This window comes from Crocuta crocuta, unplaced genomic scaffold, assembly GCF_008692635.1.
Source record: "Crocuta crocuta isolate KB4526 unplaced genomic scaffold, BGI_CrCroc_1.0 scaffold153, whole genome shotgun sequence".
Taxonomy (NCBI): Eukaryota; Metazoa; Chordata; class Mammalia; order Carnivora; family Hyaenidae; genus Crocuta; species Crocuta crocuta.
In genome coordinates, this window is record NW_027529525.1 from 3,490,979 (window position 1) to 3,518,184 (window position 27,206).

At 33.4% G+C, this 27,206-nt stretch overlaps 1 protein-coding gene across 1 annotated transcript in view; it reads left to right on the top strand.

Annotated features, from left to right (window-relative positions):
• Window positions 1-27,206, top strand: part of BAZ2B (bromodomain adjacent to zinc finger domain 2B) — a 384,241-nt gene that overhangs the window by 297,022 nt on the left and 60,013 nt on the right. The window contains exons 17-24 of the mRNA XM_077761009.1: window positions 8,027-8,237; window positions 13,260-13,352; window positions 13,466-13,527; window positions 17,043-17,108; window positions 19,007-19,072; window positions 20,458-20,502; window positions 20,746-20,772; window positions 21,995-22,060. Of these exons, the coding sequence (XP_077617135.1) occupies window positions 8,027-8,237; window positions 13,260-13,352; window positions 13,466-13,527; window positions 17,043-17,108; window positions 19,007-19,072; window positions 20,458-20,502; window positions 20,746-20,772; window positions 21,995-22,060 (636 nt within the window). The remainder of the gene's footprint in view (window positions 1-8,026; window positions 8,238-13,259; window positions 13,353-13,465; window positions 13,528-17,042; window positions 17,109-19,006; window positions 19,073-20,457; window positions 20,503-20,745; window positions 20,773-21,994; window positions 22,061-27,206) is intronic.

A 27,206-nucleotide genomic window follows, 5' to 3' on the forward strand; every position in this document is an offset into this window, starting at 1 on the left:
AAGATTACATATTCTTGTTAGAGTAACTATGATCTGGCCTAAACTTTGTAGAAGATGTAAAATATAGTTTGGCCAAGCCACTGTTACTATGCAGAGATGATGTGTATGTGTTTACATTATGTCTGCCTGTATACAATTTGTAGAAAGGGAATGATAACTGTATATATACTGAAAAACAAGACTGCATATTGAAGGACTGGGAGGAAATGTGTCAGAATTTTAATGATAGATGTAATGATTCATGGTACAATGGATCTTTTTTTTTCTTCTTACAAGTTTCACATTTTCTAAATTTGCTTGCATTACATACAATGTAAAAAGCGACCTCCTATTAAATATTAAATATTTCTGGGGCACCTGGGTGGCCCAGTCTGTTAAGTGTCCAACTCTTGGTTTGGGCTCAAGTCATGATCCCATGGTTTGTGAGTTCGAGCCCCACGTCGGGCTCTGTGTTGATAGTGCGGAGACTGGGATTCTCTCTCTCTCCTCTCTCTCTCTCTCTCTCCTCTGCTCTTCCCCTGCTCATGCTCTCTCTCAAAATAAATAAATAAACTTAGAAAAACTAAATATTTCAATCCTTTCTAATAAAACTAAGCATTCGTTTTCCAAAGGCATGGAGGTTATACATAATGATTTCAGATACTACTGCTACACTTTTCCAAGCTCCATTTATCTATTTTGGGCGTTTGATAGCAAATGAAATTCTGTATTTGCAGATTCATTACTATTCTTAGTCACTTTCCTAATAAAACATTTGCATTGGAAAAATATACATTCTCCATCATAGTTTTCCTTTTTCTCTTAAAATTATCAAAAATATCCAATATTAGTTCTGTAAGTTGTCATTTTGTTCAGGGTATTTCAAAAACTTCAACAGTGGTATTGCAAGCTTTATATTTTACAAATGAAATTAATGGAATTTCTGCTAGAAGATAATTTTAGTCTGCAGTAGAGAACTATGGTTATTTTGTAGAAGTTATTTTTCAATTCAAGATTATTTTTGAGCTTAAGTTAGAGTATATATGTGTATATTTATTAACAGCAAACATTTGAAAATATTGACTAACTTTAGATATAATACAGTAAATTGAGAGGCATGAGAGCTTATATTGATTGAAATTTAAGTAAATGCATCATTAAAGGACAACAATCTAATGATTACCTTCAAAAAATACAAATATAGGGCGCCTGGGTGGCTTACTTGGTTAAGTGACCAACTTCAGCTCAGGGCATAGATCTCACTGTGAGTTTGAGCCCACATAGGGCTCTGTGCTGACAGCTCAAGGCCCGAGCCTACTTCAGATTCTGTGTCCCCCTCTCTCTCTGTCCCTCCCCCACTCTCACTCTGTTGCTCTCTCTTAAGAAACATCCATTAAAAAAATTTTTTTTAAGTAAGAAAGAAAAGCCCTTAATGCAGAGTTGACACAAGAAATGGAAGGAAAAGCCATTAATTTATTCATTATTAGTGTTATTTATTTCAGTCTGCAAATGTGGCAAAGATTTGTAGAATCAACTACTTGTCAGTATCTATTGATACTTAACATGTCAAACACTTCCTGTGGGCTTCTATAAAAACTGATTTTAGGGATAATAGGGTTGATGGAACAAAATGAACACTATTATAAGGCCATGCTTTACTAGCCAGCTACCTTCTACTTTAGCCAGTGAAACCCTTTTGAAAAGAGTATAAGAGATTTTTTTATAGACTTCTGCTTCATCACATTATAAAGAACTTATTGAACCTAATGTTGTCATTGTTTTCATTTTATTTTGGTTTTGCGTGTCAGAATAATAAAAAGTAAGGATGACCTGGGCATACTTTGTTTAATATAAAATAAGGTTATTTTTATTTACCTAAATATGATATTTAGGTTAAAGGGTATTTTCATTTTATTAGGAATATATGAAGGCTTCACAATAAATTATTAATGATATAGATTATTTTGAAATATACGGCCCACTTTGAAAAATATTGTGAATTGAAGAAAAGAAAACATTTAAGCATAAATACAGTGATAAAGTTTATTTTTTCAACCAGTATGTTCATACACATAGAATAATGAATGTTTACTGTATTCAGGCTGGAAAAACAAAGAAAAAGGGAACAAGTTAAAAGTAACTTACAAAATGTTGCTTATTCTATTTGAGATGTATATTTTTTTTAAAGATACACATATTTTTTAATGGCATAAGACCACGAGAAAAGAAAAATATTTATAGTTCTTACTGAAAAGAACCATTTTTCTTAGTCATTTCATCAGTAAATATTTGTGGCAAATACTTAATGTGGCAAGCATTTTTTCACCAGATAAATTTTCCTCAAAGCCATTTTCCATAAAGAAAACTGTGAACACATTTCACTACAGAAATGAATTTGAAGGCCTGGCTTTGAAAAAACAAAACAAAACTAGTGTTTGTAGAGAAACTAAAAAGTACAAAAGAAATAAAAGTTATGATTACTGGCTACAGAAGATAAAACATGAAGTACAATGCTATCAAGCTAAAATCAGGGTTTTATTAGTAAGGAATATAGGGAGACTTCACAATAAAGCAGACAGCATACAGTCTCTGGCAAGATTGTAATGCTGGTAATTATTTCATATAAGTAAAGAACAAAACGATTGGGAGTCAACAACCAGGGTTCTAATTCAACTCTGCTGTTAACTGTCACACCTAATGCAACATATCCATGGGCATATATGGACACTGAGAACATGAAAGATCAGTACCAGAAATCTAAAATACTGAAAATTTATGTCACTAATCTACCAGGTAGGATTTCTGATGGCTAGGCAAGGACCTATACGAGGAGGCCAACTGTATGAATCCAGGTGTGGAGCTAAGGAGGTATTTGAAGGTCATGACTCTTAGAGGGTAACCTACTATGAGTAACTGGAAAGCAGAGCCAGCCTTGTGGAAGAATTGTAACAAACCACATCTTTCTCAATGGTTTTTGATAGGTGACACCTATCTCCCAGCAGAGATAACCTTACTCTTTCACAGCTTTGAAATGCTAGTCAGTATATGATATTAATAAACTATATGATTACAGTGGATTAAGAATCCCTAATGCTATAAAATTCAGGTTACAGAAAGTTCTCACTACCTACCTCTGGCGCCATAAAGTAGCTAAAAATAGACATAATGCTAAATTATTAAATAGGCATAAGGAAATTCAACAAAATTTTTATTTTTCTAATTATATTAGCTTTAGTGTTTTTCTTAAAATAGGAAGTCATGTCAAAAATAGTTGATGCCTCACTTTGCTTGTGCTCTAATATTTTTTTCTTAGACTCCTGTCAGGATAATTCAGCATCCTATGTTACTTTGAAAAACTGAAACCTACTTTTCTAGGCCTTAGTATCCTCACCTGTAATGTGGAGTATATATACCATAGGTCTTTAAGATCAGTTCCCTTTTAGGCACCACATTCTAAAAGCTTTGTTATAAACTAATTATTAGGAAGCAAAGGATTGTGAAAGTACACTTACAAAGAAAAGGTAGTGAAAAAAATCAGTTTTGTTTACTTGATCTGTGGTTAAATTTACTGAAAATTATTTAGCCTGAAGTCAATTTGGTAAATGATCAATTCCCTGAATGACTAACCAACCTAAAACTGTCAAATCAAATACCTTAATCCAGCTTTAAAATCTTCACCTCAGCTATTTTACTACCAGAGGCAATGACTGGGATAGAGAAATAGGTCCCAATCCAGAAAAATATGAGTGAAATTCATCCATTCACTTATATAACATTGAACATTGGACAGATATTAAGCATCTCCAATATTAACATGGGAAATTGACTTTTAGTGCCCACAACTGCAAATCCATGCTGAAATTGCTGCAGCAAGGTCTTGGTGATACACAAACTTAAAAAACAAAAAATCAAAACTTGGCAAATAGATTACTCAGTGAATTGTCTTTTGGTGGATTGATTTTCTTCTTTTATGTACATACTCTATAGCTCCTAAATAAGTAAGCCTACAAGTATGTAAAATCAAACAAAATGGGAGCAACAAAAGAAAAATAAAGACAAACTATGATATAAAATTGAAATAGGAGTGAGACTTGAGAATACATTTCATTTAAACCTGAACATATTGCTGGTAAACCACAAATTGACTTTAGCTGTCAGTAAAATGTAGGATCCTAGTTAATTACAGAATTCAGTGTAAAGTAAAAAATGAGTAAATTGCTCATGAGATGTTCAGTTATACTTTGGAGTATCATTTATGAAGAATAATGGAAATGTTGAAATATAAAACCATTTAGATTCAATAATTTAGATTCTTATAATTTTTTAATTTCTGAATATAGATAACATTTAAAAATTATTCATTTAAAATAAATCTTTTTTAAAGCTCCCTTTAGTTTTTAAGATGTAAAATACTTGAGAGTAATAATTTTATTTGCAGGTTTTCTCAAGTGTTTTTCCATCCTGTATTTTCACTTTGTTCAGGACAAAAACCTCACTACCATTTCCCTTTTCCATGTTACTTAGAGACACCCCCCCAACTTTAATCACCTTTCTGGTCTCCATTCAGACTCCTCTGCTTCATATACAGATAATCCTCCCTCCTAAAAGACCAATGTATTCACCCTCTTTTCCTGCTCTAATTCTCAAGCCCTAATCCAGACCATCATTATTTTTTTAAGTGGACAATTCAGACAACTTTTTGCCCCAACCTCTAAACTCTTTTTCAAATTTATTACAACTCAGCACGTGGTCCTTGAATTACTTACATTAGAAGATTCTCATTTACCTTAAGAGACTGTTTTGTACAAAGTAGGTGCCTCAAACCTTAGTCTTATATTGTACTTTAATAGTTCATTGCAGACTATAAGATATAGTATGCTTATTTACTTATCTTAATTATTTTGTTCAGTCTTCTGAAATAAAATATAAATCTCTTTTCTTCTCTCTTTGTAGTATGTATAGAAATGAAGGTGTTACTGCTAAAGATTGAAATTAGTAATTCTTGAAAGCAGAATTTATAATGGTAAAATAGGCAATCTGTCACCATCTCCATCATGGTGATCATCTATTTTCTTTGTATGCATGTCTTTCAACTCTTAGTCAAGAAAGATTATTTTCAGGAGCCATTTACTATGTTAGTGTTAGAAATTAGGAAAAAAAAATTAATATGCTAACTCTCTTGATGCATAATTTTTATTGACCAAAAAGCTTATAGCAATGAATCAAGTGATATAAGTTCTTTTTGCTTTCTTTGAAGAAAAATTTATCAAGAAAAATGCTTTTTTCCCCTTCACACTTATATTGACTATTCCATGAATTATTTTTAAAAAAAATTATGTTTTACTTATTTCTGAGAGAGCAAGAGAGACAGCCTGAACAGGGGAGGGCCAGAGAGAGAGAGGGAGACAGAGAATCTGAAGCAGGCTCCAGGCTCTGAGCTAGCTGTCAGCATAGAGCATGACATGGGGCTCGAACCCATGAACTGTGAGATCGTGACCTGAGCTGAAGTCAGACGCTTAACCGACTGAGCCACCCAGGTACCCTGACTATTCCATGAATTAAAGATGCAATTTAAGCTTTAGGTTTTCCTTACAGTCCATTTCTCATTTTCTGAAATCCAGGAGTCAGAAGACTATATATGTAGCACAATATACACAGTCTCCTTAACAAGTATTTACTTTATAAATGCCAAGGGCAAAAATGTAAATGAAAATGTCACTATATTTGGTAAATTTTGGACACCAACGTATTCTATTCCTTTTTTGATGTAGGTTTGTTTTCCTAGCTGAATAAAACATAACTATGTAAAAATGTAACTGAATAAAAAAGATAAATTGATAAAACCCTTTAAACCTTGGCTGAAGTTGACTTTATGATTAATAAGATAGTTTAAAAACTGAATGTAGACTCCTTTACAGACTCTTTTATTAGTCTTTCTCTTCTACTCCAAGTGTCACAATTGTCACTTCTCTATTTTTCAATTTATATGATGCATACTGCTTTGGTGCCTAAAAGCATAAGAGAAAAATGAAAACCTAAGCTAATCAAAAGCTTCCCATACTGGTTAATATAAAGGTATTTTGATGGCTTTCTTCTCAGTGGTTAGTGACATAAAAATGCAGTTAGTAGAAATGTTGTTCCTAGTGACTTCATTTGAAATTTGAGGAAAAAATTTTAACTTCCTTCAGAATTGCTTTTTAAAAGTAGAGGCACATGGATAGTTCAGTCGTTTAAGCATCCAACTTTGGCTCAGGTCATGATCTTGAGGTCCGTAAGTTCAAGCCCCACATCAGGCTCTGTGCTGACAGCTTGGAGCCTGGAATCTGCTTCGGATTCTGTGCCTCCCATCCTCTCTCTGCTCCTCTCTGCACCTGAGTGACTCAACCGGGTTAATCATCCAACTCTTGATTTTGGCTCAGGTCATGATCTTGTGCTGTGCTGACAACACGGAACCTGCTTGAGATTCTCTCATCCTCTCTCTGCCCCTTCCCCACTCGTGCACACACACACTCTCTTAAAATAAATAAATATTTTTTAAAAAAGAAGTAAGAAATAATAAAATTATTTTAAAAGAGTGCCTCTCTTCTATCTGAACATCCTACTTTAGACAATAAGTAACATAATGTAACAGTGTACTGTTTTGTTTGACCTATTGAGGATAATAAAAACCAGACTCAGAATGTATCTCTGCACTGAGCATTATTATTATAATTATAATTTTCTGAAGTTTTCTATTTGAATCAATATTTAGATAAAATGTATTTGATACATCTTTTAAGTAAGTGTCCTTTAATCTTATTTTTAAATGTTTTTTACTTATTTCTGAGAGAAAGAGAGACAACATAAACAGGGGAGGGTCAGAGAGAGAGAGGGAGACACAGAATCTGAAACAGGCTCCAGGCTCTGAACTGGCTGTCAGCACAGAGCCTGATGCGGGGCTTGAACCCACGAATAGTGAGATCATGACCTGAGCCAAAGTTGGCGCTTAACCAACTGAGCCACCCAAGCGCCCCAAGTCTCCTTTAATCTTACATGTTTTTTTCTTAAAATTTATTTCTCAAAAAAACTGGATAATTTGTGGAATTTCCTACAGACTTAATTTTGCTGTGTAGGTTAACATCACTTCTTTTCCTATTATTCCTGTAAAGTTATAGTAATTAGGTCCAGAAACTTCATCAAATCTAGGTTTGATTCTTTGGTGGAGGGCAGGATTAATTTATAGGTTATTGAGTGAACCTCCGTTAGGAGGTTGCTGTCTATCTAGTGGTCTGTCTTTCTGGTGATTGACAAATATTCAAGTTCAATGCTTAGATCCCTGAATCATCAGGTGCTGCACAATGCTGATATTCTAACTCTTACATTCCTTCTTGATTTATTAGCTGTAATATTTGTTTTTATTTTTTTAATATATGTTCATATTTGAGAGACGGAGAGAGTTAGAGTGTGAGTGGGGGAGGGGAAAAGAGAGAGGGAGACACAGAATCTGAAGCAGGCTCCAGGCTCCGAGCTGTCAGCACAGAGCCCTACATGGGGCTCAAACCCAACGACCATGAGATCACGACCTGAGCTAAAGCCGGACGCTTAACCAACTGAGCCACCCAGGCACCCCTGTAATCTTTCTATAAAAAAAAACTTCCTTCAGTTATTTGGATAACTTCATGCCTGGTTGAACTGATAACACATGAAAAGAATCCTTAGGGGTGTCCTCACACAACTATTATTTTCAAATATCTGCCAACTTTATGGTCATTATAGTTCAGAAATGTGATTGATCTATTTCTACTTATATGTTTATGGATACATGTTTATAAATCTATTTTTATAGATCTATATCTCTCTAAGTTGAAGGCATTAAAGAAAATCAAAGATATTCCAAAGGCCATGAACAATTATAGATATAAACTTAATTAAAAATTAAAATTTCTAAGCTTTATACTAGCTTCATAAATTTCAGAATATCTGAATTTACATAGAATTTTCTGACATGTTGATCAGTTGTGTTTATTTTGCCTTTAATATATTATTTCTATAAAATGTTAATTAAAAGGGAATGCAGTGGTGTCTTTTGAAAGAAGAGGATGTCATTCCCCGTATCAGGGCAATGGAAGGCCGTAGAGGAAGACCACCAAATCCAGATAGACAGCGAGCAAGAGAGGAATCCAGGATGAGACGTCGGAAGGGTCGGCCTCCAAATGTGGGAAGTGCTGAGTTTCTAGACAACACAGATGCCAAATTGCTAAGAAAACTGCAAGCTCAAGGTAAGAAGTAGAATGTATTTGACACTGTAATGATCATACTAATATCTTTATGTATTTCTTATGTTTCTACCTTATGAATGATTGATACTGCTCTCACTTTCTGAAAAGTAGATATTTGTGTTAGAATAAAATTGAGAAAATAAGGAATCTCACTGGTAACTGGAGTTCTTTGATTAGGTAAGCTCCTTTCAAGAGCCATACTCATAAACACATCAGACCTTGTGTGTTTAGAACTACAAAGGTGGGGGATAAGCTTTCATGGCTTGCACAGAAAGGGAATCAACCAGCACTTGGCACATGCCTTAAGGTGGTGCCAACCTTCTGGAAATTCTCATTTTAACAGCTCCAGATTCCTTGAGGTGGTACAAGGGAATAACTCCAAAATATGTGGATCTGTGGAGTAATTTTTCAGTCAGAGAACTCCAATTACTGGTAAGTAACCCCAGTCTTTTCAGTTTGGGTTCTTTGTAGTCTGGATATATCACATATATTTTCAAAATGGCCAACAAATAGATTTAAATAAAAAAAAACATTATTTTAAAATCTCCAGAGAGTGTTACTTTTCAAACACAAAGTGCGCATAATAACCTCAAGCGTATTGTAACTCAAAACTGCACACAAATTAACAACATGAAGTTCCCATGCTATGTCTGGCTCAGAGAAAGCTGGCTAAAATAAGAGTTCTGTATGAGTTTGGATAACTGGTTATAAATGTGAAGCTTCTTAAGGCTATTTGAATATACATCAAAGAGATGTGTTGGTATCTTACATTCACAAGCATATATAAAAAACGTATATACCAATATAAAATAAAGGCTTAATAATAAAAATTGATTTGAAAGATTAACAGATTTTTACTTCTTCCTTTTTTTTGGAAGAAAAGTTTATTTTTCTTTATTGTAAATACTATCATAATATTGATTTCTTTGGAGCTGTTTTTTTATTATGAAACAAACACCCACAACAAAAGCTCATAGAACAAAATGCTTTACAAATAAGACACTCATTCTCACTTTAAAATAAAAGACACTCATGAGTGGCATCATTAACAGTTTTTTGTAAATCTATCCAGAAATGTGTACGCACACTCCTACATAAACACACACAGTCATGTGATACAATATATACGTATATATACATACATAATGTCATATTATATATACCCTTACATTTGTAAAATAGGTGAAATTATGTACATCCCATTCAACATGCTTAATTTATCCACTTATTTTATCTTGAACATGTTTCTATATCTGTGCTTAAAAATCAGCTTTAGGCTTTTAATAGCTGAATAGTAAGTGATGCCACATGTGACTCTACCATACGTCAGTTAATCCGTATCTCTTGATGACTGTTTGAGCTGTTTCCCGATCTTTGCTATCACAAACAGTCCTGCAATAAACACATATTACACATTTATTCCTATCCTTCGATAGGTATGGCTATTTATAGTATAAAATTGTAGAGAAAGAATCTTTGAATCAAAGGGTATATGCATTTTTAGTTTTTGTACCTAGCAGGCAAATATTATCTCCAAAAAGGTTGCGCTGATTCATAGTTCCACTGATGGCATGTAAATTAACTGTCTGGCATATAACTTAATGTCATAGAAGTTTTTCTTTGTATTAGTATGCTAGTGATTTTTTTTAGCTTGCTTGTTTATGTATGTATGTAAGTAATCTCTATACCCAATGTGGGCCTTGAACTTTATGACCCCAAGATCAAGAGTTATATGCTATTCTCACTCAGCCAGTCAGGAGCCACACTAGTGAAATTTTTTTGTTATTTTATTTGGTTTCTGGTAAGATTTTTATCTCTCCTGAATAGTTACTAGTGAAGGTTGAAAATAGTTAATATATTAACAGAGTTATGAATGATGAGTTTTTAAAATTAATATTGTCAATAAATCACTGACTCTTCTGATGAATGTATAATAGTGATGAGTGTGCATTGTTGCATGAAATAAAAAAGCTTGAAATTAACAAATACCCAAAACATGGGCTGTTCATGCATGTCTTGAATATCTAATACAAGTACCATTAATACTTAGTATCTAAAATGGCAACTTTATATATGGGATATTAACTAAATTTTACTTTAACAAAATAGAAGCTTATTATTTAACTTTTACCCAAATGTTTTTTCTCACTTTAGATTTCAGATTGGTTTATATTCTGTTACATAGGTCTCCCTTGTTGTATTATGTTGCATTTGCAAATTCTGTTACTTTGACCTGATTATGTACATGTTTTTTCCTCAACATGTATATAAATGTTAAATATTTAAAAGTAAATTATTAATAATTTACAAGCATATATGGTAAAATATGCATATTTTTTTCTTGGGAAGAAAGGAATGAATCACTTTATCACTCCTTTTATTTCTAAAAGGCTTTTACATTACAGTTTGAGGGGGTTACAGAGTATTCTAGAACTTTTTGTTGTATATTATTATCCTACTAGACCTCAACTAGACTGAAAAACTGGACTGACTTTGAAGAAAAGTTGAGAACAGCAAAACAAATGCAAATGTACACCCAAGCGTTATGACATGAGAGTTCTCTAATTTCCCAAGAAAATAAAGATAAGAATCTGACAGTTTCGATATGAAGAAGACTCTTGATCTAATAGATAAACCTGCCAATACTCTTACTACTTTAAGTTTGCTAAGATATCAAATAGTACCTGTCCCATTTCATATATCATAGAATCTGAGAGTCATAGTCATTGCAGTGTACCATTATTTTAAGATGTATCACTACAAAAGAAAAGTGATGCCAATTGTCAGACATATTCTGATTTTAGACTGTGTTTAAAAATGAAACCAACTTGACAATAAACTATATTAAAAATAAATAATAAATAAATGCATCTTAGAATCAAAGAAATGTGGTATATCTAAAATATCCCTAATTCTGTGTGAAAATAAACTGTTTCAACAGTAAACTTTTATCTTTGAAATTTAACTGGATAGGTGATTTCTTAATCTCTAAAAGATACTTTGCAAATAAATATTTCAAAAGTTAATTATGAGTTATTGGAGGATTGGAGATATATTTTAGCATCATCTTCCATTTCATCCTTCATTAACACCTCCAGTTTACTAGATGAAGTTAGACCCTTTAGATCCCCTCCCCTTTTTTGAAGTCTTATTGATAGAAAATCAGCCATGGTAACCATTGTCACCTCAGCTGTTACAAGGAGAGAGGGTTAAGATTTTATCTAAAATCTCAAAGCATTCAATTTTCTTTTTCTTTTTTTTTTTTAAATATTGTTTTTAAATTTTATTTCTAGGAGAGAGAGAGACAGCGTGAGCAGGGGAGGGTCAGAAAAAGAGGGAGACACAGACTCTGAAATAGGCTCCAGGCTCTGAGCTGGCAGTCAGCACAGAGCCTGACGCGGGGCTCGAACCCACGAACCGCAAGATCATGACCTAAGCGAAAGTCGGACGCTTAACCGACTAAGCCACCCAGGCGCCCCAAAGCATTCAATTTTCTTAAAGGTTTTTAGAACTAGCAGCAGATAGACTGTGAAGTCAGGAAGACTTGGGCTTATATCTTGGCTTTGTTATTTAAACTTTGTGAGCCTTAGTTATTTCGTTTATAAACTGGGCATAGTATTGCCTTATATAAATTTAATACAGTGGTTCAATAAATAGTGGAAATTATAATAGAACTCAAGTAATTCATATTCATTATTGAATATAATATGTAGATTTCTTAAAACTCATCTGCTACAAAGTTTAAAATAGTGTCTAAAGTAAGGTGGTATTTTATGAATGATATTATGATACAGCACTTTTATAGTTAAAAGTACACTGACCAAGTTTGCCAGCAGAAAAAGCATGACATGACATGCTTTCTATGTCAGTGACCTATTGCCATAATAATGCTGGTAAACAACCAACCACACAATTTCAGTGATGTACAGCACTAAGCATGAATTGTTGCACAGATCAGAGCAGCCGGAGGTAAGTTAGAGGCAGCTCTGCTGATCTTGGCTGGGTGTTTTCATACACGTGAAGTCATCTGACTCCATGTGTCCTAATCTTCAGCAGCCTAGCATAAGCATGTCCTTATAGTAAAGGGCAAGCGCACAAGAGAAAAAATAAAGTCCAAATATATTTTCAAGCTTCTTTGTGTATCACAACTTCTAATATTCTCTTAGCTAATGAAGATCACATGGCCGAACTCAGAATCAAGGGACAAGAAACTAAATATATTTCACCTCTTGATGAGAGGAACTGCAAAGTCACATCGCAAATGACATGGAAGAGGGAAGAATGAATAGTTGGGGCCATTATGTCAGTCTATCCCAGTTTCATGCATTTGTCCTCAAAAATTATGAGTACTAGGTTGTCTTTAAAACCCCTTGACATTCTTCTGTGCTGACAGCTCGGAGCCTGGAGCCTGCTTCAAATTCTATCCCCTGCCCATGTTCTCTCTCTCTCAAACAGTGAATAAATGTTAAAAAAAATTTTTTTTAATTCCTTGACATTCTGTACTCTTTTTATTTAGGAGATTTAGACCCTCCTTCATAAATGAAAATGTCACTGGATTCAGAAACTTTACCATTTATATAGCTGATTGAAATACTGAGTTTTAGAGTCTTTGCATTTATTCTATTTTGAGTTCTTTTTCCCTTTCGTGTATTTTGTTATTTTTAAGACCGAAGCCAACACACTAATTTTGCATATTAGCTGCTACTTTCCTACAAAGTGGGGTTTATATGAAATGTGAAAAAAAAGTATGCTCAGATTACCTTCTGTAAAAAGAATTAAAAAGTATCATTTTTGAGTAGTTCTGTGTATGGGATCATCTTTGGTGAAATAATTTGGCAGTTTTCTAGGGGAAATGAATATGAAATTTGCTGCCACATCATTCTCTCAGTTGGTATCTAACCTTAGGCCATTTTCTTAAAAATTATGTCCTCATGATGATACCAGTTTCACACAGTCCTTGTTTCTAAGTTAACAGTTATGTCAAGTTGTTAATAACATTTCTTGAAATTTTGTGTTTTTCAGAAATAGCCAGACAAGCAGCACAAATAAAGCTTTTGAGAAAACTTCAAAAGCAGGAACAGGCTCGGGTTGCCAAAGAAGCTAAAAAACAACAAGGTATGTGATTTATATGAAAGCCTACACATCAAGAGTGAGGACTGGGGAACTCATAAGAAGCTTCTCCTCTTCTTCCCTTGCTGATGATATCTGTGCTTCGGTTTTTACCACAGCAATAATGGCTGCTGAGGAAAAGAGAAAGCAAAAAGAACAGATAAAGATTATGAAACAACAGGTATGTTTATGCATTAGAACTGATTTTTAAAACACAAGTGTTATATTGAGGCTTTATTGGCATATGTATGTATGTATTATTTTCATCTTGATTTCTGAAATAACCACATTTCACATTAATGTTACGTATCTTATTTAGAAAGTTGTCATCTTGTATTAATTAAAATTCACCCCACTTTTGAACCACGTTTTCTACTTCCAAGTTTTTAAAGATTACCAAAAAGTAGATTGTGTAAGTATTTTTAATATCCTGGTAGACTTTGAATAAAGGTTGACATCTTGAACAGCTTTCAAACTTTAAATTAGTGTATCAGTAAATGAAGACTATTGCTTAAATGTTCAGATTTTAGTTAGAGAAGCATGTTGTTCTGAAATACATAAAATATGTGTAAAAAGTTAAATTCAAGTTATAGAGAATAAGGTTTGTTTCCACTGCTTCTGAATGCTTAAAAATTGTTCCCGCCAAAAAAAAAAAAGAAAAAAGAAAACAGTGAAGCACTATTTCAACATACCCATCATTCTATTTTATATCTATAATCTCTGTCTCCTGTGTAGTTTTCAAAATTAAGTAGAGATAGGTGAAATGATTTTTAAATTCTTACAGGAGAAGCCTCACATGACAAGATATTCAGCATTTAGGACGGGAATGTGTGAACCACTCTCCCTTCTCCATACAGTAACATAACCATTAAAGCAGAGAGGAAATGGGGGGAAACTACTATTCATTTAATATTTAGAACAGCAAATGTTTATTTCTGAGTTTGAAATGAAGTAAACCATGTTATTATATAAACAGTTGCTAAATACATGGCTTGGGTTGAATGTGATGTGGAATTAGAGAGCATTGATGCAGAATGGGGAGTCAGAACTTAGTCTGTAGCCAGGCAGCCAAGAGTTGTATATGGGCTCTGCTGCTTAATATTTTTGTTACCTTAGATGAATTATCCTCTATGTCCCTGTCTCCTCCATGGTAAAAGGAAATGACTGCATTGTCTAATGACTAAACGAGATCTTGAATGTAGAGTGTATACCACGATGCCTGGCACAAAACAAATACTCACTTTTTGAGAGACAGATATTAAACACCAAACTATATGGCATACTCCTTTACTTTAATGTGGTCAGTTGTAAACTCGAATTCTTTCCCTAATTTGTTGATTGTGACTGCTAAAGGCACTGTAAGTTTGACTTAAAAATATGTAGTCTCATGAATATATTTACCAAGATAATATAAATATTTACTGCATATCCCATATATATGTAAAAATAGTTTGTATTTCATTTTAAGTGAAATACTGATTTTTTACAGCTTATCCTGTTTCCTAATGGCTAGAGACCCACCAGATTTCATCAGCACTATAAGTTCAGCCTTGTGTTCCTAAACTCTTGAAGTGGCTACACCTTAAGCCTATATAGGTTTTGCTGCTCATCAAAGAAGCATTGGGGTCCCAAGGTTCCAGCAACATGAATACAAATGAACTGATCTTAGATATTCATCAAGATATTTGTCTGAGGCTAGTCTCGTAATACCACTGGACTTATTCCTTGTTGCCAGCAATGTGAATCAAAGTCTAACATGGGTTCACTCACATAGTCACAACGCCTATTTTAAAGTCAACATTAGATCTAGGATTAAATGGTAGCATATGCTTCTTATCATCTAGATTCTTTTTTCCACCTAATCGGCCCCAATATATCAGCATATAGTCCTCAAAGCAATTTTCAAGAGACTTGCAGAAGCATTATTATGAAGCAGAAGGAGCAAAAGCATTGGAATGTGCCCAGGTCTCTGTATTTAGTATTTGATGTTAGGCAAAATATTTACCCTCCAGAAATGTGAATATTCTCTTAGGTTAAAAAAAAAAAAAAAAAANTAACTCCTATGTTGTTGTTGTTTTTTAACATTTAAAAATGTATTAAGATATTTTAAGTAAAGTGCCCAGTTAAGTGGTTGGGTACTCAAAATTATAAGGTGAACCTATATTATAATAACTTATAAATAAGGCTTATCTCTGCTAATGCTAATGACAGCACTACCAAATATATGTACATATATATGAATCACATGGACAGCTAAGATAAAGCTCTGAGTTGTACTTAAGGCCAAGATTCCATACCTATCTCTGTGCTTAAGAGAATAATGAATCACTTTGGCTGACTTGAGAACATATCACCTCATAACCTTATGATTAACAAAAGCAGGAAAATTAAATCACAAGTGTGCTTTAATTATGCCTCAAGTTCTAAACTAAAATATATCAAGTGTGGATCAAGTAGAGCCTTCTCTAAGATTGGAATGAAATAAAAGATACTCTTGGGTTTTTATGCTTGGCAAGCTATAATTAATATTGAATACCAAGTAGGATCACCAAAAACAAAATTATGTAATGTGATCAGTCTTCTAAAATCACAACAGTAATTTCAGAAATCTCATTTTCCTGCAAGGGATCAGTAACAGTGTGGGGAAAAAAAGGGAGTAAATTTAAAAACATGTTAAAGCATTGCATCAAAAGGTGCACTAGCACCTGGAGACTGGAATAGGTACTGTAATATAAAGCAGTATAAAATGTGTTGGTTCTAGAAATCTTAGGACAAGTGCAACTTGTAAGCAGGACAAGTGGTTTGGTGTTTTTGTTTTAAACTATGTATTATTATCAGTGCTAATTTGGGAATGTCAAAGGCATTTATGAACATCAGATTGTTAACAATGCATATAGCATATGGCATTTTTTAAATCAACTATAAAATTCTTATCAAAATTTACACAATCACTGAATTCTAAAACAATAACTAGCACATTAAATTTAGACAATGTGAGTACCTAGTATGTCTTGTGAATTATTCCTTAGAATGTTAAATTGTAATTGATCCATTTTTAAATAATGTTAGATTATTGCAATAATTATTGTAATAATTAAAAGTAATGTTATTCATTATGTGAAATAGATTATGGTATGGAAATAATAATGTTAATATGTTATAAAAATAATATGTTAATAATAATGTATCTCAATTGTATGGCACAATATAGTTTTTTAAGCATTTTAAATTCATCATGATATAGTGAGTAAAGGGTAAGCACTTCTCCCTATTTTATACAAGAGTAGTTATCTGTTCAAAATCATGTAATGAATGACAGTAACTCAGAACTAGCCTTAAGTTTTCTGATTCCTGATGTACTATATTTTCCAATCATTCTGACCTATATTTATTTCAAATTAAGTATTACTTATACTTGCAAATAGGCTAAATGAGTTTAATTACATTGGTTTACCAGTCTACTATACACTTAGTTAGAATTTATATTTTATAAATTGTTTCGAGAAATTTTGTGAAATCCTATTAATTTAAGTAAGACGTGACTAATATATATATGATGCCAAGCTACATCATCAAGTTTTATATCCAGCACGGGCAACCTTTGGTAAATGTGTACTTACCTTAAGTTATTTCATTCCACTTAAATACATTCATCTACATATTTTTTGTCTTAAATTATCATAACTTTTTCTACAGGAAAAAATTAAAAGAATACAACAAATCAGAATGGAAAAAGAACTTCGAGCCCAGCAAATTCTAGAGGTAGAACTCTTAACTTTGATATAGAGTAATATAGTCATATATCTTAAAGTTTACAAAAATAAAAATTTTACCCACATGTTCTCTCACTCGTACAAATCAATACATTCATCAGAAATTCTCTTTAAAAATCCATAGAGTAAGACCTTATCTGAACCTTATTTAAATCTAATCCTAACAATAAAAACCCAGAAAATAAGACAAAATAGAGAAAGAGGAAACCTCTGAGCAGACAATATAGTTGTCATAAAGTTCATGTGCTAACACTTATGTTCTTTACTGTTAGAAAACTCATTAGGACATATAGTCGGATATTTATTTTTAATTTAGAAATAAAACATTACAAAAGTAAAAGAGAATTTTGAATGTAGAAACCATTTAACTAGCTTGATTTTCTGGTTTCTAATATATCCTTCCCCTGAAGCTACTGGAATAGGGCTAGAAGACATAACGTTGGCAACAGCAGAAGTAATAGCCAAAAGACAGCAAGGGGAAAATGCAGAAAAACTCCACCCTGCATATATAGGAATTCAAAAGCCTGACAACAGTGTGTAATTTTTAGTTGAATAGCAAGAGTTTTCAACACCTTAATGGCCAAAATACATTACTCTATTGAACTGTGTAGTATAATTAACTGATGTTCAGAACAATTGCCCTGAGTCATCAAGAAAAAGCTAAATTGTGTTTAGTGGTACTATGTCTAAAGAGGCATAGGTCTGAAAATTATTTTCATCCAAAATTATAAAAGTAAACTTTTAATGTTTAAAATTATTATAACTTCACAGATATTCAGAAAGTTATTGCCATATAGAACAATTCTGAGGACCCCAGATAATTGAAGTTTTCTGTTACATTTTTTTCCATCTAGAAATATACATATATTTCCTTACTCACTTTAAATTAATTTTAAAACCTCCCAAATAGGGGCACCTGAGTGGCTCAGTCGGTTGAGCATCCGACTTCAGCTCAGGTCATGGTCTCACAGTTTGTTGGTGCTCGAGCCCCACATCAGGCTCTGTGCTGACAGCCAGCTCAGAGCCTGTAGCCTGTTTCAGATTCTATGTCTCCCTCTTTCTCTGACCCTCCCCTGCTCACACTCGCTCTCTCAGAAATAAATAAAAAAATTTAAAAGAAAAAAATAAACATAAAAAAACCTCCCAAATAGAAAATATGCTTGTCTTAAGGTAAACTGACAATAACTACCGGATAGTTATAAAACTACATGATAGTCAAAGGCTTTAAGATTATGAAGCTCAAATTTGATGGCATGATCTTGATAATCAAAATATGCTTCATGAAATATGTTTCCATCCTATTAAAAAAAACCTTTAATTAACCACATTGCACAGCTAAGGAAAATGAGATTTAATTTGTCATTTAAATCATCCAAGGAATGGATTTGTCTCAGATTTCAAGTGTTAAAATAATTTCAAGTGGACAGACGTACATTTTTAATGTGTTACTGATTTATTCACTAAATAACTTATTTATCAGTTAAAATCCACCCCATTCTCTAAATTTCTACAGCAATCATATTTTACTTTTAAAAAAATCATAAAAAAGACAATACATGCTATATGCTGGTTTTGTGTGTGTGTGTGATTAAGTTTTAAGTTAACATAACATCAATGCTCGGTTATTTCAGACTTTTAATAGAGTTTGAAGAGGAAAAGCTGACATACTCATACATTTAAAAACTTTTTGTATATCTTAACTCTATACATTAAAATTGAAATTAGTATGTTTAATGTTAACCGGGGGTGGGGTATGTAATTGTCTACATATATGTTACCTATTGTTTTGTACCCTGTGAGGCATGTAGCTCCATTTTTAAGTCTGAGATTATTTTCAAGTTGTAGTGGTGCTGTTGCATGACTTTGAGACCTGTTTTGCATGCACAGGCTAAAAAGAAAAAGAAGGAAGAAGCAGCAAATGCCAAATTATTGGAGGCCGAAAAACGAATAAAGGTTAGTTTAGATGAGAACCAGAGTTTTTATTTTTCAAAAATAAAAACTATATGATATTATACCAGTATCAATTATATAAAAATAGTAGCTCTCCTAAAATGATTATCTTAGAAAATGTTTAGTGCAGATAAAATGTGTGTATAATGTGTGCTTTTATTGTATGTATATTATATGTATATTTTTTATTTCATTATACAGGTTTTATGTGATGCTTTGAGCTCTTAAGTAGCAAATATCAAATCAGAAATGCAAACTATTACATAATACCTGTATATAGTTTTGCTGAATCAGAATGATCTTCCCAAAGCTATGTTGTGTTGTTGATGTTTATGTTTCAAATTGTGTTCCAAATCTGATTCTCTACTTAGATTATAAGTTTATCTTGGTTAATATCCAGCAACTCTTTTAACTATTAAAAAGTGAAAGGCCTACAGAAATAGAAATCTAACTTTAGCAACTGTTATTTACCAATAATAAAATTAGCCATTGTTAATTACTATAATGTTTTGGATTTGATTTTCCATTGTGAAGCATTAGAGAGTTGGACACGCCCCCAACCCTCCCCAAGACACACACACACAAACATACACACTCCACTCCTTACCTTCCACTTTATCTAATAATTGATTATTGAAAGGACTGCTGAGTGGAAAGAGGCCCTACTGGTTCTGGAAGCAGACACAATTTTATCTTATAAAGCCAGGGACTAACTATTTGTTACCTTTTCTACATGGACTCTCTTACTTTTTTCTTTAGAAAGAAGATATTAATATCATGTAGTTTTTTTTACCTTTATAAGAATATTTAAATTGGTGATATTCATAGAATTGTTTGCATTAAGCCTGTCCCCCTTTGGGTAGCCCTGCATTATACCTGAGCATGAAAATCTCAAGCTGATCTCATAGTCTCTTGTTATTTTCATTCATAGATAGTATAGAGAAATGATACATATGCTTTTAATTATAGAGTATATCTGGGAATTTATTTTCAGAATGGACAGAGTTCCAATCAGCTGAATTTGAGGTTTGCACTACATGATGTATTAAAGTAATTTAAAAAGTACATGTGCCAGTTGTATCTTACATGCTCTGACCATCTAGCTAATCAGGTCAGTGAATGTGCTATTGAAATGTGCTATTAGGTTATTGTATTTTAAGTTTAAATGGCTACTGAATAATATCCTTGCTACTATCATATAATCTTTCTGTATTAAGTAGAACCATATGAAACTGCCAACATACAAGTAAAAAAATGATTAAATATTTGCAATTTCATATGGTTCAACCTAAGGGAAAACTAGAACCTCAGAAGAGAAACTGTTAATACTTGAACTGTGTTCTAAATCTTCCTTAAAAATTGCATATTAAAAGTTTCTTATTTTTAAGGAAAAAGAAATGAGAAGACAACAAGCCGTTCTTCTGAAGCATCAGGTCTGTATACGTACAGTTATGCAATTGTCAAAATGTCCATTTTATGATTTTTCTTAAATCTCATTTGGGTAAAACCTTCAAATTATTTTCTTAAAAATTTCCAATTTAATTCCTGCTTAAGTTTTTCCTTCATCTTACAGTTTATTGCCTTGCTTTGGTATTGGTGTCTTTTGGGGGGTTAAAAATTGGTTTCATGACTCTGTGATTTCTGTTTCATAATGTTGTGCCAACTCTTTCTACCAGGAGTTGGAGAGGCATAGACTAGATATGGTATGGGTATGTTTATTTTTGTACATCTAACACCGCATTGTGATTTGGTTGTGATATGGTTGTCATAGCAATGCATAAAGTGTAGCACTGGCTGCTGTCATATTACATACTGCTGCATGGCTTTACAGCACAGTGCATTGCATACATCTGCTTGTCTGTCTATAAAGAAGTATGATACATCTCCAGGATTTTTAATTGAATCGTGCAAGCCTTGTATAAGGCTGCTGTCTAAAAATTTACATTACTGATGTCACAATGAAAGTTGGATCACTATACAATTAGATAATGACCCATATTCTCCCATCAATTCTAGATGCAAAACTGCCATTGAATACAATGGGAATTTTGAGTTAGGTTGATGAGAGAATATGAAATATATTCTGGTTTGATACACAAATTTTAGAAATAATTTTAGAAACATCCCTTTGGGGGGACCAAATACATTTAAACAAAAAGAAATGATTATATATAACTATCTGATTTTTTTATTTTAAAATAAAATGAGATTATCAGATAAAACTAGTGCTTACCTTATTTTCATATGGTGCCTTTTAGATTCCATTTATTAGCCCATGGTGCGGCTTTTATGGTCTTACATAGCGCATCAGGTGGCAGACATCAGTAAACAGGAATACCCTATTTCATTGGTGCTGGTATATGAACCACGACTAGTTTAACTAAAAAAAGTCTTTCTAATTTGTCAGTGGCTTATTGAACTTACAAAATGATAGCGTACTTGAAACAAAAATAATGAACTCTAAAACCATGAAGTGAAAGTGATTATAAATTTCTGCCTGATCTAAAAATTTAAGAACAATGCAACCTTTAGTTTAATTGGCCTCTAGTACATATTTGTGGCTTTTCTAATAGCAGATGTAAGGTAACTGACCTGTTCCAGCCAACCATTATGCTTTTTGTTCTGCCAGCTTTTGAAGGAGCATCACAACTGACCATAAGTAAATCTTGTATGCTTCTGTTTACACTGTCTCCATGTTCATTGCTTTACCTTTTTGCTTTTGATTGTTCTTGTATTTGCTTTCTAAACCTGAACTAAAACATGCACAGACTGGCCATTCTTGTCTTATATTTAGTATTTACTGTGACTTGTCTATAAATGCTAAACATGCTATATATTGAGTTTTGTTTTGTTTTGTTTTGTTTTTCCATTTCAAAATCAAACCATTAACTAGAGTTATTTTCCTAATTTTATCTGGCCTAATAGGAACGAGAGAGAAGACGACAACATATGATGCTTATGAAAGCTATGGAAGCTCGTAAAAAAGCTGAAGTAAGTATATGTTTCTAGAAAAATATTATCTAGGGGAAAAAAATACTTTTTCCTAAGGCATTGGTCTTTCTAAATGTAAGATTTTCAGAATATAGGTTTGTCACGATTTATTGGCTTTCATAAGCAAACCAAATGTTAAAGACAATAAATAACTGTTACAACATGAACGAATGGAAACCAACTTGACAATAAACTATTAAAAAAATAAAAAAAGAACATGAAAGAATGTAGGCAGGATTCTGATGCGTGTGTCCATTTTCTTGGCTGAGACTTTAATTATCTTTCTTTAATGTAGTGACTGGCATTCATTTGGATAAAAGTTTTCATTTAATGCTGTAACTAGAGTTTCACAAAATTAATATTACAGCATGCCTAAGCAAGTCCTGGTGCAAACAGTAGTCAGTCCATCCATGGACTTCTGCCTTCAGAATTATTCTTTACTGTTCTATGTGTAAAATTGGACCTAAGTACTTTCCTTATTTGTTTTAAGTCTTATTTGTTTAAGTTATCTCTACAACCGGTGGGGCTCGAACTCATGACCTCTGAATCAAGAGTCACATGCTCCTCTGAGCCAGCCAGGTTCCCCCAAGTAGTTTCCTTAAAATACACTTTTAACGTATAATTCAGAATAAGAAAAGTATTGAAATAAGTCAAGATAAGCTTATTTAGAACATCATAAAAATAAAAGGCTAAAATATGTATTACAAAGGAATGCATTGTATATTAAAGCAGTTAAATAGAGGTATGGCCACTATATCCAGGACACTATATCCAGTGTGAGAGACCCAGATTTCCCATGCCGACTCTGAACCAACTTGCTTTACCTCTTCAGGCTATTTCTTTAAAATTGAGATAATGATACCTACCTCCTAGGATTATAAGATTATCATGTGAGATAAGCAATTAATAAATAACAGTTAATGAAAATGACACTGTTTGGTCTAGAAGTTGAGAGGCCGGAATTTAGTATTTTGGCCTCAGCTCTGGCTTAAGCTATCATTATAGATTTCTAATATGGAGAGGCAACATGCGTATTGCTTTGGAACCTGGACATATAACCAAGTTACCTGGATTTGAATTCTGGTTTCAGTGCTTTCTAGCTATATGAACTTAAGCAAGTTATTTCACCTTTCTGTGATTCAAATTTTTCTTCTGTAAAATGGAGATGATATCAATTCCTATTTCATTTAGTAATGATAATTAAATGAGCGTGTATCTGTCTGAGTTCACATATAAAGTTTTTGGAATAAGCCTTGCACCACACAGCGCTTACAGTTCTTTATTGCTTCCTATGTGTTTTCTGTGTAGAGTGGGCCTAGCAAGGTGCATAGCCAGGTTGGGAACCACTAACAGATTACTTCTGAGGTCTCTTCCAGCAGTCACTTTTTGTGACTCTCCTACTATACTTCACTGAAGCTTTGCCTTAACCTTTTTCTTAACTGTCCTTTTTCCCTAACCTGTTAATTATCCAGACCCATTGACACCATCCATACCTAACATAATAGTGGAGTCTATGCATGGATTTATAACCATAATCTCTGGAAAATGACAGACAGGGAAAGAGAGAGGCAACAGATTCTGGGAATTGCCATAGCTGTTATCTCTGATGCCTTCTAAAAGTAGTACGGTGGTGGGAAGAGTAGGGAAGGTATTAATTCAAATTGTAAAATGCTCAACCTAATTTCCTCCAATCTGGAGAGATGGAAACTGAAGGAACAACTCAGGAAAAAGACCTAGAAAATCACTCAAGAGATAAGTTCTTCCCTATCAACTATATTTCTTTCCAGAAGAACTAGATTATGTCTTTCTGATTTTTCCTGTTGAGGAGGAAAGCTAAAGAAAGGGAGAATAATGAGAGTAACCCAGAGCATTGTCTCCAGATATACTAGAATTTATCAGAAGGGGAGACCCAGGAGAATAGTAAGATCACCTAAGAGAGTGAATTCCCAGGTTAAGAGGTACCCAAAAGACCCAAAAGGTATGACCTCTTCCATTGGTTTTTCACATTTCCTGTTGCCTGGGAGGAGAGTTGGAAAAGCTGCTGCAGAGAGCTGGGTAAGGTCTGGTTTGCGGCCACAAGATAAATGATGATAATTAAAGTTAAATCTTCTGAATCCATAAAAGACCAAGAGCACCTTTCATGGGAAAAAGATTTACCCTTACCTAGATAAAGTGAATCAGGTACAGTGCTTCCGGTAAAACAAGGACAGGGATAAGAGACCCAAAATACAGCCCTCTCTCTCCTTGCTCATTCATCCTCAGAAAAAGGAAATGTACAGAATATTCACCCTTCAGTCTAAAGTATGTAGAAGTATAAAAACAAGTATCAGATAAAGTGAGAAGGAATTAAAAGCTAAAGCACCTATATTAGAGCAGAACACATTCTTGGTTGGGCTGCCTGCATCAAGTATAATAATTAGAAAAGGCAACCATGCCAAAATATTAAACTGAAAAAAAAGCGGGGAAAGTGCATATGTAAATATATATATTGCTTGTATATTATTTATATGATATATATGTATTATTTATAAGAATAATATATATTACTAATATATAAATATATAAAGTACTAATGTAGAACATAATAATTTAAGGAAACTGCTTTCCCTTGTTTTCATTCTTGGTTTCCTCAGCACTCTCTAATGTATTCTCCACAGAGCAGCCAGAGTGATCTTTTCAGAAAGGAAACCGGGTTACATCTTAACACTCTCCAGTGGCTTCTCATTACCCTTGTAATAAAGTCCAAATTCCTCACCATGACAAAGCAGTCCCACATGCTCTGATCTCTGCCTGTCATTCCAACCTTACTCCATACAGTTTGTCTCTTAAGTACCTTATTTCAGTCATTTTTGTTTTTTATTATCCTAGACTGCTGTTCTTCCACCAAATAGTCAAGTGATTCTTATTTATTATTTAGTTATAGATCAAATGTTAACTTGTCAAAGACGCCTTCCTGAAACACCTAATTTTGCCTTTTATATACCCCATTTCTTTCATCTTATTTATTTTACACTTGTTTGTGGTCTGTTTCCTCCCAGGAGGGTAAGATCTTTGAGGACAGGAATCTTGTCTGTCTTGTCTGCTACTGTAGAGCCAGGTATATATTTGGAGCTTAGAAAATTATAGTGGAATGAATGAATGAATGAATGAATGAATGAAGTTAAACTGAAATTAGCAGTTAAAGAAAACAAATTGATGATTTAAAAAATCATTAAAGAATGAATACATTATTATGTTTTCTGTCTATATAATTTTTTTAAAACATTTTCAGTGTTTTTATTATTTTTATTTTTGAGAGAGACAGAGTATGAGCAAAGTAGGGGCAGAGAGAGAGAAAGACACAGAATCCAAAGCAGGCTCCAGGCTCTGAGCTGTCAGCACGGAACCCAATACAGGCTCGAACTCACCAACCGTGAGATCATGACCTGAGCTGAAGTCAGATACTTAACCAACTGAGCCACCCACATGCCCCTCTATAATTCTCTTTATGTAATAATAAATAAAATATTTTATTTTACTCTAGGTGATTTTCCTTCCTAAAGTTAAACATTCAAAGAACCATTATTTAAAATAGCAATATAACAACATATATCACAAAAAGTCCTTTATTGGAATATATGAGGGAATCCCTTATGTAAAACTGAGCTCTTAAAATATTGTTATCCTCTGATAACTACAGACTTGTGAACAAGAACCGGTTATTCTGATTTGTTCCTCTACTGAATGCTACCTATAGATCTGTGATCATCTAAGTATTTTTTTTTAATTTCTTAAACTATTTTGTGCACAGCATTAGATTAGATACAAAATCTTTACATGAACTTGTCACCTCAGTGAATATTAACAAAATATTCCTATGTGCACTTGTCCATTTCCTTTTTATTATTTAACATGCAAAAGATGTAACTTTAATGCCAATAATAGTCATATCTTGGCTTCATTTTCTATCTCCTATTACCTATATATTTTTTTTTGTTTTTAACTATTAAAAGAACAAACTTTTTACAAAGTTAAAGCCATGTGATACCTAGGCAGGGCCAACTAAAAATTTTCAACTGGGGAGCATCTTGATGGCTCTGTCAATTGAACATCCACCTCTTGATTTCCCAGAGGTCATAATCCCAGGGTCATGCAATCAAGCCTGCCTCTGGCTCTGTGCTAAGCAAGGAGCCTGCTTAAGATTCTCTCCCTGTCTCCCCCTCCTTCTCCCTCTCTCTCTCTCTCTCTGCCTATCTCCCCTGCTTGTAATCTCTCTGTCTCTCTAAAATAAAAATAAATAAATAAATAAAATTTAAAGAAATATTTTTTTAAATATTTTTTTTATTTATTTCTAGGAGAGAGAGAGAGAGAGACAGTGTGAGCAGGGGAGGGTCAGAGAGAGAGGGAGTCACAGACTGAAACAGGCTCCAGGCTCCGAGCTGACAGTCAGCACAGAGCCCGACGCGGGGCTTGAACCCACGAACCGCGAGATCATGACCTGAGCGAAAGTCGGACGCTTAACCGACTAAGCCACCCAGGCGCCCCTTAAAGAAATATTTTAAAAAATTATGAACTGGCTTATATGTAACCCTTGATTATTTTAATACCTTAGACCTTTAATTATTAGATTGTGAAGAAATAAAAATACAGAAGATAAACAAGATTACAAATGCTATCAGTAATGATTAAAGAATTGAGATTAAAAAATAAATTGCTTTCACCTATTAATTAAAAAACTCCTATAACATCTGAAGTTATCCAAAGAAACTCCCCATATCCAGCAAAGTAAGAAGGTAACACAAATGCCACTTTTATGTTCGTCTGTGTACACCACACTGATCTAATTTTTTGATTTAGTATTAACTCAATAAATTTTTATTAAAATAATCCCAATTTCTTTATGTTTTCCTTTATATAAATCTGTAATTAGTAAGAATATTCAGACTTCTGTAAATTATCTTACTTGTTATTAGTCTAATTTTATTTATTTTTATTATTCTTTTGATGTTTTATTTCTGAGAGAGACAGTGTGAGCAGGGGAGGGTCAGAGAGAGAGGGAGACACAGAATCTGAAGCAGTCTTCAAGCTCTGAGCTAGCTGTCAGCACAAAGCCCAACGCAGGGCTCGAACCCACAAACCGTGAGATCATGACCTGAGCCAAAGTTGT